General features: G+C 39.4%; 1 protein-coding gene across 17 annotated transcripts in view; it reads right to left on the bottom strand.

The window, feature by feature from the left end:
• SVIL (supervillin) overlaps positions 1–15,729 on the bottom strand; it is a 137,694-nt gene that overhangs the window by 43,545 nt on the left and 78,420 nt on the right. For 7 of the 17 annotated variants that reach the window (XM_035318896.1, XM_035318890.1, XM_035318891.1 and 4 more), the window contains 10 exons: positions 14,030–14,087; positions 13,751–13,902; positions 12,677–13,343; positions 7,299–7,382; positions 4,345–5,229; positions 3,844–4,014; positions 3,167–3,201; positions 1,968–2,029; positions 1,453–1,592; positions 597–692 (listed from right to left, as the gene is read on the bottom strand). In XM_035318896.1, the coding sequence (XP_035174787.1) occupies positions 597–692; positions 1,453–1,592; positions 1,968–2,029; positions 3,167–3,201; positions 3,844–4,014; positions 4,345–5,229; positions 7,299–7,382; positions 12,677–13,343; positions 13,751–13,902; positions 14,030–14,037 (2,300 nt within the window). In that variant the 5' untranslated portion in view covers positions 14,038–14,087. The remainder of the gene's footprint in view (positions 1–596; positions 693–1,452; positions 1,593–1,967; positions 2,030–3,166; positions 3,202–3,843; positions 4,015–4,344; positions 5,230–7,298; positions 7,383–12,676; positions 13,344–13,750; positions 13,903–14,029; positions 14,088–15,729) is intronic. The other 10 variants (XM_035318889.1, XM_035318903.1, XM_035318894.1 and 7 more) reach the window with 8 other exon arrangements.

The following is a 15,729-nucleotide window of genomic DNA, read 5'->3' on the forward strand; positions in this document are numbered from 1 at the left end:
AAGCTGTAACTGCATTTGTCTCTACAATAACATTTTATTCACCTCTAGCTAGATTCCGCCACATTTATGGAATTAGTATTTTTTTTTCTGTTGTGCTCTCTTTGCTAACATTCTCGTTCAGAATGTAATAGTATTCTGCAACTTTACCTATAGGTGGTGCAATTTCTTATCTTTCCTTCAATTTTGCAAACTAGAAAAAAAATATATGTAGAGACAGACAAAGAGGATATGTACTGCTTGTGAAATCAAGCACCCAGCTTTGGTATTTTCACGTCAAGACGACATCGCTATATATAAAAGTACAAGAGCAAAGAGGGTTGTGCCAGGTTTGCTCACATGCATATTCATTTCTTTCACATATAATACACTTCTAGAATAGGTGAGTGTGGTTAGAGAGGTCCTAAAAACAGATGCTTGACCAAAAAAAGCTGCGATGTTTTATCATGCAAACGTAAATGAAGTTGACAAATATTTTAAATATTCTTGAAACAAGTATCGACTTGACACATTGAAAAGGCATTCAAGACTTTAAAGATGCATCTGCTATTGAGGAATCTTGTGCTCCATGTAACATGCATGTTTATCCCCCCCAGTACCTGATAGGTTGTACAGTGCTCTTAACTACAGTGGGACTAGGTACTCTTGTCACTACTGTGTGGGTATTCACAGAACGTGAAGCAGGGGTAGGTTCACTTTAAAGAATTGCCAAGGAGGGAAAATTCACAGGGAGAGAGAAGAAAAAAGCATTAAGAAAAGCAATACATTAAGTGTTAACTACAGAAAAGACCAAAAACAAAACAAAACAGAAAAAAACAAACAGCAATGATTTTTAATTAACTGCTGTGAACTTTGCAAAATAACATCAAATACTTTGAAAGAACTAAAAGCCTAGAGGAGCAAACAGGTTGTCTCTTGAAGATGCTGTTACCCATAAATAAGCCATCTTTTAGCAGATCATTAGATGAACATCCATTCACCTTTTTTTTTCCATTTTCCCCCCAAAATATATATATATATATATTTTTTCAGGAAAATTTCACAATGATTGACCAAAGTGCAAGAAATGTTTTCAAGAAGTACATATGAGATTTCAGAGCTTAAAAGGCTTTTCCCAATACAAATATATTCCATAAGAAATAGTGCAGATTTCCCTCAGTGCGAAGTATCCTTTTCGTGTGAGTTACAAACCAATGTTATGATTAATCCCATTTACCTAATCTACGGTTTCATAAACCTTCTGCCAAATTACAGTTCATGCAATTTATGCTTTACTATTCCCCCTACTTCTAATAAGGAATTTCAATATAGCTTCCCATGTGGTTCTCAAGGAAGTTGGCTCTTAACAATAAATATTTTCCTTGCTACAAAGTTGTAAACACCATATATGTGGTACTTATTCCCAGATTTAAAAGCAGGAAACGAAGTTAGAGCCAACACATGAACAAGACTTACGAAGCTGCAATGACCACTTCCTCACTGGTAATTGGTTGTGTGTGCGATCTATCCTGCAAACGCCGCAGTCTTCTCTCTACTGCTGAGCTTCTTGTAGGTGGTTTAGGAATATTCTTTATTTCAAATGATTTTTCCATTTCCTAAGAGGATGTATGTCATAATTAAAACCATGAAAAAAGTTCTAAAACACTACTTTCTTTTCAGCTTTCCTGGGTGCAAAGTATTAATTTTCCTGATTGTCTACCTCTGAATTAGAAGCAGGATATAATCACACAGTAGCCATCATGGAGTTAAAATTAACTGCACATTTCTTTAAATGTTGTTCTCAAAGATGGCTTTAAAGCAACAGGTCTGCTGTGTAGGTAGATGAGATGAAGTTAAAAAAAAAAAAAAAAAAGGATGTGCTTGGACTTGGTTAACCGCATTACACTTCATTCTAATGAACCTAATGATCTTCAGCATCTTGAATATGCAATGTTTAGCTCTGTTTTCTATTAAGAAAATGTAATACTTACTCTAAAAAGCAGCCTCTTTGCAGCTACACTTAGTTTGGCTCGGTCATCTAATTTTTCTTCATCTACAGAAAGAAAGAAAGAAGTTGAATGTAATGAATGTAATGAATCAAGCTCATAGCTTGTAGTAAGTGAAAGTTTTCCTGACTAAATGATTTGCAAACTCCCCCCAAATAACATTTTACTAATAAAAGAAGCATTTGCAGCAAATGAATTGGCTGTACTCCCTTTTAATGAAAGATATATCATGAATCAAATTGCACTAAATTTTACTTCTGTTTACAAGTATTGCGTCAGAGAAAAATTCTGAACTGGATTTTGAGAGCAAAAGATTTTTCTTCAGGACAGTTCATGCGATTTCAGGTTAAGCAAAGAAACTTTTATTTATAATCATATATATGTATATTAGTCTATGACAACACATTGACTAAGAAAATACTTAAGACTGAGAGATCAACTACTGTCTTAAGCTCAGTATCCATCCTGCTGAATAGGACACCTATATTCTCTCAGTTGACCAGAAAAGAGAGTCTCTCCTGGCAGCTGGTCATTCTGATTACCATCTTGTATCCCCATATTTTAAAGGTTCAACTGGGGTGTTTAGGAGCTGAAATCTGCATCCTCCAGATCCAAAAGCCAGCATCTCAAAGCTGCAGAGAGTATCAGCTTTCAAATAGCATAAGGCATTAAAGTCTAAATTTAGCTACTCATGAGATTAGCTTCTTAATTTGTGCCAGAGTTGCCGAGAGTGACATGAAGAAAAGAGAAGCAAGATGGCAGACAATTATATAATTTTATAAACCAGCATCTTGCAACATTTTTAACTAGAAAATACTTCGCTAATATCAGCTTCCCACTATAGTAAAAGCTTTTTAGTTATTAGTCCTAAGCTACTGATTAAAATGTGCATTTTTTTTTCCAGCCAGCAGTCAGATAAAAGCAATTAAATTAAAAAAGCATGCCACTCCACCCTCTACTCCCCATATATAGTTAGGAGTCCACAGATAGACTTCTGGGCTTAAATTAATCTGAAATTAAGTCTGTATCAGACATGGCCAAAGGCAAAGTGGTACTTCAAACATGTTATAGGAACTGATGCTTATATTCAGGTGGACTTTGTTTGCATTATCAAACACCACTCCAGTTAAAAAAAAGATACATTTATTCCCATTTCTTCCTTAGAAAATTGTATAGTGACATACCATCAGCAGTTGGTATTTCTGCACTCAAAAATGACCTAGTGAAAAATAATCAAACAGGAAGAAGTTAGTTTGAAATGACACATCAAAAATGAGATTCAAACTCCATCTGAAGCAGCAAGACATAAAAATTCTTAAGAATAGGAAACTTGTCTATTTTTCAAGTTTCAGCAGTTTCCACTTGTAACATCCTTTAATAAAGCAGAGGGCAAACAATCACAGCCACACTTAAATACAGAAAGGGAAAATGATTTCCAGTTCATCTTGCAGAAGATCTAAGATACGATGCCAGGTCTTTTAACACTAAATCTGTAGATTTTTTAAATAGTAAATGATAAAGCAGAGTAGATGAACTCTTTATTTTATATAACTCTTTATATAAAAACAGACAAAGGTTTTTATCATCAGACAGAGCCAGACAGCTGTAATACTTTATGATTCACTGTTTACCATTTTATGCAGGGGGATTTGCAGCAAATTGGTTTTTGTTGTTTTTTATTTTATGAGAAACTGCATACTCAAGTCAAGTGGAATTTATCCTATAACCAATACTCGATTAGTTTTAAAGAGAAATGATGGCCTTGTAAAATATTTATGCTAACAAATGAACAAATTTTCTTCACAAGCTTGTTCATGCCTACCTGCACCAGAACGCCACAGAACCACATACATGCGCCTACCTATCCGTCTCCTTTCGTTCTGCTGACGTTATAGGTTGAGTTTTAAATCTCTCAGAAGTCTTTCTATTTTCACCAGGAGTAAAATAGCGCCTCGGCTTTCGTGGCCCTCTTTCGCGATCACCATTGGCAGACAAAGCGCTACCTGACGTTGACATCTCAAACCGAGATTCGCTTTTAAACCACATGATAGAAAGCGCATAGAAAAGAAAATAGAAGAGAGAAGTAAAGCATTGATGTAAGCATCTCTACAACCCACTAGAGATCACTCTGCATGCTCCTCCGGTACCATGCATGGATGTACACATCCCAGCTACCCCCATCACAACTTGCACTAGCAAGCAGAAGCACAGAAGCGGCCTTCAGACCATCTCAGCCTCCAATACACACTGGTGAGAGCTAAGCTGTGTGCTTTAAGTGCCCAACACAACTGATGTTGAGTGTGTGTAATTTTGCCAAGGACGTGCAAGTTTCACACGAAAATACGTCTGAAATGTCACCTACAGGTCTGTTTTCTTGTTGGCATTAGCAGTTTCCAGAAAGACATTACGGAGCTGGGCAACAGAGACTTTTGTGTCAACCATGCCAATCTCACCATTTGCTGCATTTGCTTCCGTGCTCTCCTTACTATGAAAAGATGCTAGCTTAGGAGCCACCGTATAGTCAGACATTGAGCGAGTCAGGACTTTATGCTTTGCTGTTGACACTTTCCAGATGGGACCTTTTGCCTTGGCAGGCTGCGATACGGACCCGCTCTGTATGTACATAACAGCTTCACTCCTTTCTATGTTCTCCGGGGCCTTCAGGGGCTGCTCAGGACCCTGCCTCCTATTGCACTCTAGCTCTCTCTGAATTTCGGAGTTAACCTTCGGCTTGCTTGCAGAAGAGGAGCTCCCCATGGTGGTATCCAGTTCTCCTCCAAAGAGGCCTTCGTGGCTCTTCCCTTGCTTGCGAATCTCAGACGGCAAAATCGGCTTTCTGCCTTTGGAAGCCTGCTCACCCTCCAAGGACTCCTCTTCATCAGGCTTTGCTCCATAGCCGAGTGCCTCTTTCTTGTCACTCTCTGAGGCAGGGGCTGCTGCTGATTTTGTTAACAGGCTGATGCTGTCTGCTAGGAGGCGGCTGCCAACAGGGAGATTTTCTGGTTCTTCTGTTGCCATCAGCTGAGCCGTGTGAGCAATGCCAGCAGGCTGGATATAGCCATGTATTGGTTGGCGAACCGCGCTGACGGGCTGATTTATAACCCTATCAAAGGCAGACGTTTCTGTCTGAAGAGGCATGTAGTGGGCTGGCACTGGATGGGATTTTCTCTGAGGGACACTGTCTGTGACAGGTTCGGGGCTTCCACGCGCACCTTCCTCTTTCACCAGTTTCTCTCTAACTTTTACTCTTTAAGAAAGAAAAAGGATCAAAGCTGTGAACAGCAATACCCAATCTGGGAAGGAACACAGACCGAGGGTACGGACAGCAATATCATATCAAAATAAAAAGCAATCAATATGAAAGAGAGAGCAATATTATGATGCGACCCCTTCCTACCCTCCAGTATTAGCAGTAATATTGCTCAAAAACATTCAGGTGATTCACAGGCCCCTGAACATGCGTGGCACCTGAGAGGTAACCCAGCAAGCCCTGAAAACGGCCAGCATCTTCCCATTAGGTCACAACTGCATTTGGCCAACAGCACATACCCATAGTCTCAAACAAGCACACAAGTTAATCAAACCCATGTTTATGTTATTAAAGTGTTGGGTTCAGCCTGAAATTGCATATTGTGCTGACAATCCTAGATTTATTCGGATTTGTAAAGGTTTCTAAACATCACACTGAGATACTGAGGGAGAGGACAAAAACACATTGGTATCTCCACCTAAACCTTCTGATATTGTCAGAGATTTTATTGACTTTTATGTATCATGTAACATTTTAGATGTCTTACATGTAGTATAATTCTGTATAGTAAGTGAGAAAAACATTGAAAGGTGCAGCCTTGAAGCCGCAGGTGAAACTATGGCATGGCTGTTGCTGTTTAGAGGGCTTGCAGGGGATCGACAGATACAAAAGAAAACCAGAATCAGGCATTCTGTTTCAAAATGTCTCGCCACGTTCCAACATGCAAAACCTACAGCAATGTTCCCAAAGGTTACCTTACTCCAGAATATTTTCTAGAAACACTTCTAGACTTGTGGAGTGCACATGCAAAACACAGAGTCATATTCTACCTACAGACACTTAATGCAACTCAACCAACAAAAACCAAGCATGCACACCTGGAGACAGCCTTTGCTTTACAAATATACAAAATTATATACATATTATCATATATTATTAATGTATTATATTATATGCAAAGTTATTTTATACAAAATAACTGCAGCTCCACTCTCTAGCACTTTTACAGCCACACCAGGTGGTCAGGCAGCTTACAGGGTGAGTACTGGTAAATATCCCATACACAATATTAAAAACGAAAGCTGTGTACTTCCTCTCCTTGCAAATGAGTATCAAGAATGATATTAACTCTGAGCAAGGTCAGAAACCCTTTGTTTGAAAGTAAGTAATCTAGCTTAAAGTATGTGCAATTCCAGGTTTGCTGCTAAGGGGCTTTTTGAAGTTTATATTACTTAAAAAGCACCACTTATATAAAAAAAAAAGAAAAAAGAAAAAAAAAAAGAAAAAAAAAGAAAAAATAATGTCTGAGAGGATTAGTTCAGGATATCCAAATTTATCTGAAACACTGACCTTTCTAATATTTTGCTGTTTCTTGTCTCTTAGTATTGGTGCACTTATCAGGGACACTTCTCAAGTTTACTTAAGCACAGAAAGTTTATTTACTGTTAACAAGTGATTCTCTAAACTATTATGTATGTACCAAGCACGCTCCACAACATCCACAATGATGTTAGTAACTGGGTTATAAGAATTATTTTAATCAGGAACATGGAAAAGAGTCTTTCTGCAATGCTTCACATGGTGGGCTAACAGCATGTGTTACCAAACTGGGAGGAAGCAGCTGCTTGTAGCTCTGATCAAGGTCTTGCTTTATCTTCCAATATTAAATTTTTACTTTCCTTGCACGATTGCCTTTGGAATTCAAGGATTTTATTGTAAGGAATGCTAAGGCGGATTGGGTTGTGGTAGAAAAATCTGTTTGCAGAGTGCAAAATGAGAAGATGTAAGAAGTTATAAAAATTAGCGGAAGACAGTATGATAATAGCAGTGGAAGAAGTGAGAGACATTTGTACTTCTCCATCAAAATATCAGCTGGTTGCAAGTCACAATAAAAGCAGATGCTTCAGAAAAGTTTCAACAGCTGTTTATCCACAAGAAACACTACTTTCTAACTCACTGCTGTTAAAGGAAAATAAAGGGCAAATGTTAAATGATGCCAGAGTAAAGGGGAGGAAAGGGGAGGTGTTCAGTCCGATTGTTAGCCACACAGCTACATTTTATGATACCTGGAGGGCCAGCTGATAAGTGAAGGTGTGTCCCCTTCCGAATCTTTCTGAAGAAACCACTCAGGTTTTGATTTCCCTGCACTACTACAGAAAACAGAACTACAGGTAGTTTTGGAGAAAATCTCAACATTTGCTCACTCTCATCTCCCACTCTACCCTCCCCCCATTTCAGCTCAAAACCCTTTCATTTTTAAACAAAGATGCAATTGTGTAGTTAGAGAGGACCGTTCGAGAAAATAAAAGCACAGCACATTAATCAAATTACAAGGTGACAAACTGTGAAGCAGACTATCGTATTATTTCCACAAACAGCTAAATCGTGTTCTGAACATTAAATGTTTGGTGGTGGTGGTGGTGTGGTATTTTTTGTTGTTGTTTTCAAAGGTAAGTGTGCCAAATGTACGCTGTCCAGAATGTGAGAAATGAAAGCAACTCTACGATTCCACGATTGCCATTTGCCACTGCAGGTCAGTCTGGAGGATAGATGTAAGGACACCTCTAAAAGTTGCTCAGATCTTCCCTTTGGCTTGTGATTTGCAGTGGTAAAAACCTTTCACTAACTGGTGGGTCCAAAACAAAGAAGTAATACGAATTTAATGAAATTAGAAATTCCAATGGCATTATCATACTTCCTAAGAAATTCTCTGGAACAGCTGGAATCCCTCCCTCTTTTTATGACACCGTAACATGGCAGCTTCAGCAATGCAAACCCTGTGAGCTCTGAGACCCATCACGTGTATCACTGCACGACTGGGGAAACAACATGCTTAAGAAACAAGCAAAATAATCCCCAAACTTGATCTGGTCTTGATTTCATCCTGTTTCCTCACTGGATTTAAAGGCAAAAAAGCAACAAAGGCACTGCAGACTCAACAGCCCTACAGGAAGCAGCGGTTGCAGGCTCCCTACCCGTAGTGTCTCAAAAGCTTTCCTCCTGCCCGCTTTAGTTCCCAGCCCCTAGCAACAGCAGGTCCTGGCGAGTGCTTTTAACCTTCCAACCACAGCCTGCCCCGCCACACTCGTGTTTACAAACAAACCCCTGGAGGTGACAACAGGGCAGGCTGCTTCCCATTACATGTAGCCAATTCTGAAGGAACTCCTCACGTGACACCAGAGCCATTTGGCATCAAAAATCCCACCAGATGTTGAATTGAGCTGCAGGTACTCTACTTCGGTCTTTATTAGCTGGTCATTTAATAAGAACAGTTGGAAAAGATCAAATCAGAGATTCTTAAGAAAAATTGATTTGCAACAAATTCCCTGTTGAATTTGAGGACTCACCCACAGCTGTCACCAAATCCAAATCAAGCCCAGAACAAAGCCAAACACCGGCAATAGAAACAACTTTCATTTTCTTTCCCCAAACGTTTTTGAATTCTTAGAGGAGCTGACCGAGCAGGAGGTGTTCACAGGAGCTTTACCAGGAGCTGGCCCAGTAGCTGAAATTGCTCAGTAGAAAGCAAACTTCCCATTTGCTTCTCAACGTGTACTTTGGCACATTTTATAGTGGGCAGGGCGCAAGCAGGAATTATTTGTATTTGATCATTCATCCTTTGAAGAGAACAGTCAGAAGAATGCGAGCCATGTTTTGAATTTAATCAGCCGCTTTATTCAGCAGCAAACCGTACAAAATGTCAACTGCTACTTCCTCAGCACTTTGTTGTCTTCTCAATGACGGACAATAGGATTGATTATTGATACGCAGGAGACCGAAGGCATAAAGCTTCCATGCTTACTAAGCAGCATTTATTTTCCAGCTTGAATTCAGCACAGTAAAATTTAACAAAACCAGTTTTGCCGTATGTATGATGGGAAACTGCTGTCAAACTGGCACCCATCTGGAAATGGAGCTTTACTGTGCATGTGCAAATGGCCTTATAAGAGATATTAACTTCCAACAGACCACGTGGAAACAGGCAATGACTTCTTTACCATTCGGAAACAGGAACAAGTGTTTCCGAGGGTTATCTGTAAATCTCTGAGCATCGTAGTGGATACACACTAGTACAGGAAGTTGGCAGGACATTAAAAGTAAGAATGGACTTTCGGCAACTTGACCTTTAAAACACCACCTAATGTCTACATGTGTATCCGAACAAGAAACTAAATCCTAAATTCAAGCTTTCAGCTGCAGTAAGAGCTACACCGTGTCTTTTTGCAGGTGCAGATGGTTTCATTTAAAAGATACGAAAGACAGTAGTTGAGTTGACAATAGCTGTTTTACACAAATACTGACCCAAGCCTCATCTAGAAAGAATCTGATATTAGTGATAACGCAGCCAGCATTGTAGTAAGCTCCACTTTCTTTCTAGTACTGCTTTTGCCCCAGTCTCTCATTTGTTAGTACAGAACTTCTGCAGAGCAGCTTAAGTGAAAACCAACCACACTGCAAGTGGGATGGAGCTGTTTAATCTCAGGAACTGTGCTAACAGCAGGACCCACCTGAAAATGGATTTTACCACTTTATTACCTGGAAGGGGAAAACAACTAAGTCCCCCCAAAAAGAAAAACCTTGCAGATGGGGCCTGTCTCCAGTTCTTGCCAAGCACAATTGATTCCGTAGTGCTTCACACAGCCCTAGATCTCACAGGGACATACAACTTCTAACAAATGAAAAGGCACGTCCCCATTAAACAGACTGCTTCCTTAGTTATTTCTCTTCAGCCCAACTTTTGCAGTACCTGTTATCATAGAAATAGGTAATACCTGAGGTGGAAGCTATAAAAGGAAGAAGGTGGAGTTAGTGAATGATTTGATAATGCTTTTGCCCTGCTCAGTCTGAATTTGTAACTGGTTTATAGAGCTGCATTGGAAAAGAAGACGTGGCTAGCTCTGATTCCTTTAAGGCACAGATTTTGGTAAACTGCTTCATGAGAACAAATCCTTGTTCTTCAAAAAGCAGAATTTAAAAGTGAAAATAGCTTTTTAAAGATACCTGACTTTTCCTTCTGAAAGTTTGTCTCTGAATGATCTCGTTAAGGTGATTCTCTACAGCCAGTAGGCTGTTTCGCCAGGACAACCACCACCACCCCACCAATGCTGCCAGCAGCCTAACTTCTCTTGAGCTGGAAGAGAAAGTTATCTACAACACATTTCATTTTTCTGCATTGTTTCAGTGTTCTGCGTCTCATTGGTTTCCCTTTACAGAGAAGGAGACTAGGGTTGCTTTATGAAAGTAAAGAAAATGAAACCCCCTTTCACACTGCAGCAGACACATTCTCAGCTATAAAGTTTGATAGGCTACTCTCTTTGATTTCCTAAGGCTGAAAACGTGGTCCCCTCCTTCACCTTATAAAACAAAGAAAACTTATAAAACTAAGAAGGAACCAGCCAAAACACTTCCTCCCAATTGTTCAATACCCCTTCTGATCTGTAATTGGAATAGTCAAGAGATTTATATCAAATTGCCTGTCTGAAGCTAAGGAATAGTATTTTGTAGTATCTGAGTTGAGACTGCTTCAGAGACAAGTTTTCCAGAGACTGGAATAACCCAGTCAGCTCAATGAGTTTCAGTACAACTCTGTTCTCCGTTCTGTGTGTGACCTTGCATATCTCATGCACACATCTATCCATGCTAAAGAAGGTGATCAGGATTATAAATCACCTGAATAATAAAAGGATATGAAAAAAATATTAGAAGACTCTCAACGGTGTGTCCTATTCAATAAAGTGAAATCTTAAAAAAGAAAGTGAAAGTACCTTTCAGCAGTCTACAAGCACTGTAAATAGGTGATTTGATCAATCCACCACGTTGTTAACCTTTGACATGGAAGATCGCTTCCTCATTCAAACTTTAAGGAGTTAATAAGAAAAGTTGCAACCATTTAATGACTTTTAAATAAGAATCAGGTTTTGTGATTTTGATGGAACGGATAAAGAAGTCCAGTCAAGGTAGCTTGTTTCTGAACTCACTGCTTCTGTGGTTAAGATGGAAAAAAGTCTAAACTTTTCAGCTTATGCCAGTTCATCTCAGCTTAGAAACACTTCTGTTTAGAAACTGTCAGCAAGTCTCTGCATGATGGAGATGTGTTTGCAGTGGAATTTCTACTACAATTGGTATCTTTTTTGACTGCAACACTCCAACATATCTTTTTACACGTGTTATTTTTTGTATATGCAATGATCTAGAAATTAAAGAATCAGACTTAAAGAAAAATGTAAGATTTAAAAACTCTTAGTCAAGTGTAGCTTTTCAGTTATCGTAACAGCTTGATAGTCTGTGTTTGCATTACCACGTGGAACTACAATGTAAAATTAATGAAAGGTTTTCTTTTCCTCTTGGAAAAGTCTGGTTACCCTATTGCTGGATTAAATTAGTCTAATCTGAAGTAATTCAGCATACCATGAGGGAGACTATGTTTTCCTATTTCAGCATGGAATTTTAACTCCCCCCTCTGCCCCTTCACACATGTACCCTGATACAATCTGAGGGATCAACTATCACAGTTCAAAAGGGTTTTTACATTTCAAGCAGGAAAACAAGTTGTCTATTCTTTCAACAAACCCGACACTTCTCAGCTTTTAACTCTGAGGCCTGTTTTATCTTGGCAGAAACGGTCATAAAGCTATTCAAATCTTCATTGACAAACAGCTTGCCTTTACCCTGACCAAACAATTACAGGATACACAGGAAAAAAAGTTAGAGGCTATAATCATTAATGAAAAAAAAAAGCAGTTTTAGAACCGTAACTGCTTCAATTTCTAGTTTGTATAAATATCTTAAACATCAGTTATTCCACTCTCCCAAGAGGACCTAATTTTAGCATGAATTCTGTAAGTATAAAGGTAAGCCAAGCACATAACTGATCACAGAAATACAGATATCCACTTCCTTGTATCAGAAATTCACTAATTAAAACCAAACCAGCCTGAGACTGTATTGCTGAGGGCTGGTGCACCTCTGCCAGGAAGACAAGCTGAGGGAGTTGGGGTTGTTCAGCCAGGAGCAGAGAAGGCCCTGAGGAGACGAGGGCCTACAGGAAAACTGGGGAGGTACTCTTTGTCAGAGAGTGTAGTGATGGGACAAGGGGGAATGGCTTTAAACTAAAAGAGGGTAGATTTAGATTAAACATTAGGAAGAAATTCTTTACTCAGAGTGGTGAGGCACTGGAATAGGTTGCCCAGAGAAGCTGTGGATGCCCCATCCCAAGCTGAATGCTTTGGGAAGCCTGGTCTAATGGAAGTGGGGTTGGAGTTAGATATCATTAAGGTCCCTTCCAATTCAAACCATTCTATGATTCTATTAGACATTCAAAACCCAATAAATGCATTCTTCAAGGGCAATAAATATACTCTCATATTTAGTATAGACACTGCTGCAGAAGGTGAATAAATTAAACAAGCAAATTGTATAACCAAGCAAAAAAAATCATGCTTACCTTTGTCTGATGTTACTGTGCAAGGGCTGGTCATTCTGCAAAGGGATTGGTGAGGCTGCCCGCTTTGGTGAAGAAAGGGACTCTCTGGGGGTTTGCTTTGGTGATATTGGCACTTCGTTATAAGAGGAAGATTCTCGCCCAGAAAGGGTGTGAGAGACAGAACTATCCAAGGTTGCCAAGGGGTCAGAAGCCTGTCTAATGGCACTATCATCATCTGCCTTTTTATCACTCTTTTCATTTGAGAGCTCTTCTTTAGCTGGAATACCATCTTTTTCATGGCTGGAGTACTCCTTGGATTCAGAAATCACACTCTTTGACTCCTTCATCTCAGTCCTGGATGAATACAGGGAGCTAGAGTCCTTACTTTCATCATCTTGCCTTTCACTTTTCACTCCCTTTCTTTCCAAACTGTCGGGATCTTTCCTTGCCCGTGTATATCTAGATGAGTAGTCAGAATCCAAATCAGAATCAAGAGACAATCCATATTTTTCTGCCAGCTGGCGCCGCCTCTCTGCCTTGTACCTAGCTATTCTTTCTGCTTTAGACTCTAATTCATGAGTATCCATGTTTCCTGTATTTCCTCCTGTGATTTCTGCTCGGTATCTGGATGACCTGGGTTGTTTTTCTACAGAAGAATCTGAAGTTTCCTCCTCTTCATTTGATCTTCCTGTCAAAAGTACAGCATATATGGGCTAATCCATCCCCAAACTCCACCACGTACCATACCCACCCTTCACGTTAAGTGGACTAAGCGCTTTCCATTTTCATACAAATCAAAATGTACTAGTGACTGCACAGATACATTACACTTTTGCACTAGTCTCCAAAAACACATAAAAATGATTAATTGTGTATTAGTCACAATTCTCTAAAAGTCTCACATCAAATTATTCTCATAAAGCAATACATATAATTGACCTTTTTCAAATAAGACAATCATAGAACTAAAAGACATGTTAAAAAAAAGTCTGATCACAGTTGTTCTATAAAATTCTTCTCTGTTTACTGAACGTATGATAGGGGTAGAAAACAAGTAATTCAGCAACAGAAGATTGACTGATATATACTACTTACCTAAGTGGTGACTGTATGGATCAGTTGCACGCATATATCTTGGTGTATCTTCTTCTAGTAAACGGTGTGTGACTGACCCTGGGCAGTTTTGTAGAAGCATAGGTTGTGTATCATTTTCGATTCCCTCTAAGCGTCTAGCTATTCTCTCTTTTCTGAAAAAGATTTGAAAAATGTGAAGTCAAATATCTTTGAAGATTTGAGGGGAGAGTTTCTAAGAGGAGGAAACAAAACAAGCTGTGTGTTTTGTTTTATGGGCCAAAGACTTTTTTCTTTTTTTACCTTTTCATTTCCAAAAAATCTTGGTTGTTTGGTTCAAACAGTTTTCTTAATTCTGAAACTGAGACAACAAAAGATTATACAGTTTATAAGCTACTAAGTTTCAGAAACTCAAAGAAACTTGCTAAAATACTTCAGAATAAGAAGGAACAGTCAAAAAGGTTAAGAGGTTTCTCATAGTTCTTGTCTGGTAACAAGCATTTACCTCTGTCTTATGAGGTAGTTTACTAAGCTTGCTGCCACAAGTGCATCAAGCACATGGGCACCAAGGAGTCCTCCAAGTACTTCCAGGCTACGCTAGAATCTGCTATGCCACCTGAGCAGTTTTTGAGATCTAGTGTAAAATGGACAAATTATATTTTGATTAGGTGACACCAAGCTTACATGCGATAGTAACTGCTTCCAAACCAGGTAGTATGGAGTTATTGCTTACCCTGTCTAGACAAGATTGTTGACCATGTTTAAAGAGAAAAATGGTGCTCCTTATTCCTTACTTCCCCCCCACAGGTGGCTCATGGCTGGAGAAAACCTGTGCAGACTACCATGGACTCTCACGATATTTCTGCATTTCTACTTTGCTGGTTCTCCCTTTCAGTTTTAGTTGGACATACTTTCCCTCTCTTGCCCTAAACTGCTAGGTGGAGTTATGTGCTAGCAGACAGCTGTCACAGTTCACAAAACAGTAGTGAACCAACAGGAGGCATGATAGATGAAGTAATCCCTATATATACACATATGTGCAGTGCATGGTTATCAGTGATGTCCGCAAACCACACTGGAGCAGTGAGTGCTACGTAAACAAGTGTGGTGTGATCTCTTACCACCAGGAAGAGAAACCAACCAAGCTGTCAAGGGATGCTGTGGGTTGGAGCAGGGCTGGGAATGTCAAATTCCCCTAAATGTCATTGCCTTAGCAAAGACATGATGCTAAAAGGTGTGCATTTTTTTTAAAGTCAAAAGCTAAAGCTACTTTGATGCAATGCATCTCTAGCATTCTGATCCTGTTTACCCAGGGATCAAAAATTAAAGCAAACTATAGTCCACAGCCTGATAAATCAGCCCAAGACTGCCATCAGAAACACTTGATGACTCAGGAGAGTCTAGAAGAGGACACCAGTGTAAAAGCTACTCTGTCAGCTCTATTCCCTACTGGACTTCATAGCTCTAGATACTTAAGTTAAACATTACTGAAACACCACCCTTTTAAAGGTCAGGTGCAGTTTCCCTCCCTATCCTTCTCAACTGTTAGAGCTTATGGGCAAATCTAAGTCAGGTTTTCAGCTGAGCTGCCACATATATCCAGGTGGTTTTCTGTAGTCACTATCAGTGCTTGTACATCATAGTGCTAGATACAGTTAGTGATAGATACAGACAGATGCTGTTAGCTTTGGCTGTCCTATTACCCTTACGTGCTGAAAAGCCACTAGGACTCCAGGTAGAATGCCTTTGATCAGCAAGACTGAATGGATTCTCATCATGACTACTCAGAGAAGCAAATGAGTGAGGTATTAATACAGCACCTGAGGCTACAGATGGATGCCAACAGGGAATACAGGATACACGGGAAAAATCATCTGGGGCACTCTGAAAAAATCCCAGTCTACAGTTTTACAGAACAGTTTAAAACTATCCACTTGAATTTTTCAAGCCAGGTTAGTCAAACTGATGATGATCATGCAATGAAAAATCGAAGATACACACAT

Source organism: Oxyura jamaicensis, chromosome 2, assembly GCF_011077185.1.
Source record: "Oxyura jamaicensis isolate SHBP4307 breed ruddy duck chromosome 2, BPBGC_Ojam_1.0, whole genome shotgun sequence".
In the NCBI taxonomy this organism is placed as follows: domain Eukaryota; kingdom Metazoa; phylum Chordata; class Aves; order Anseriformes; family Anatidae; genus Oxyura; species Oxyura jamaicensis.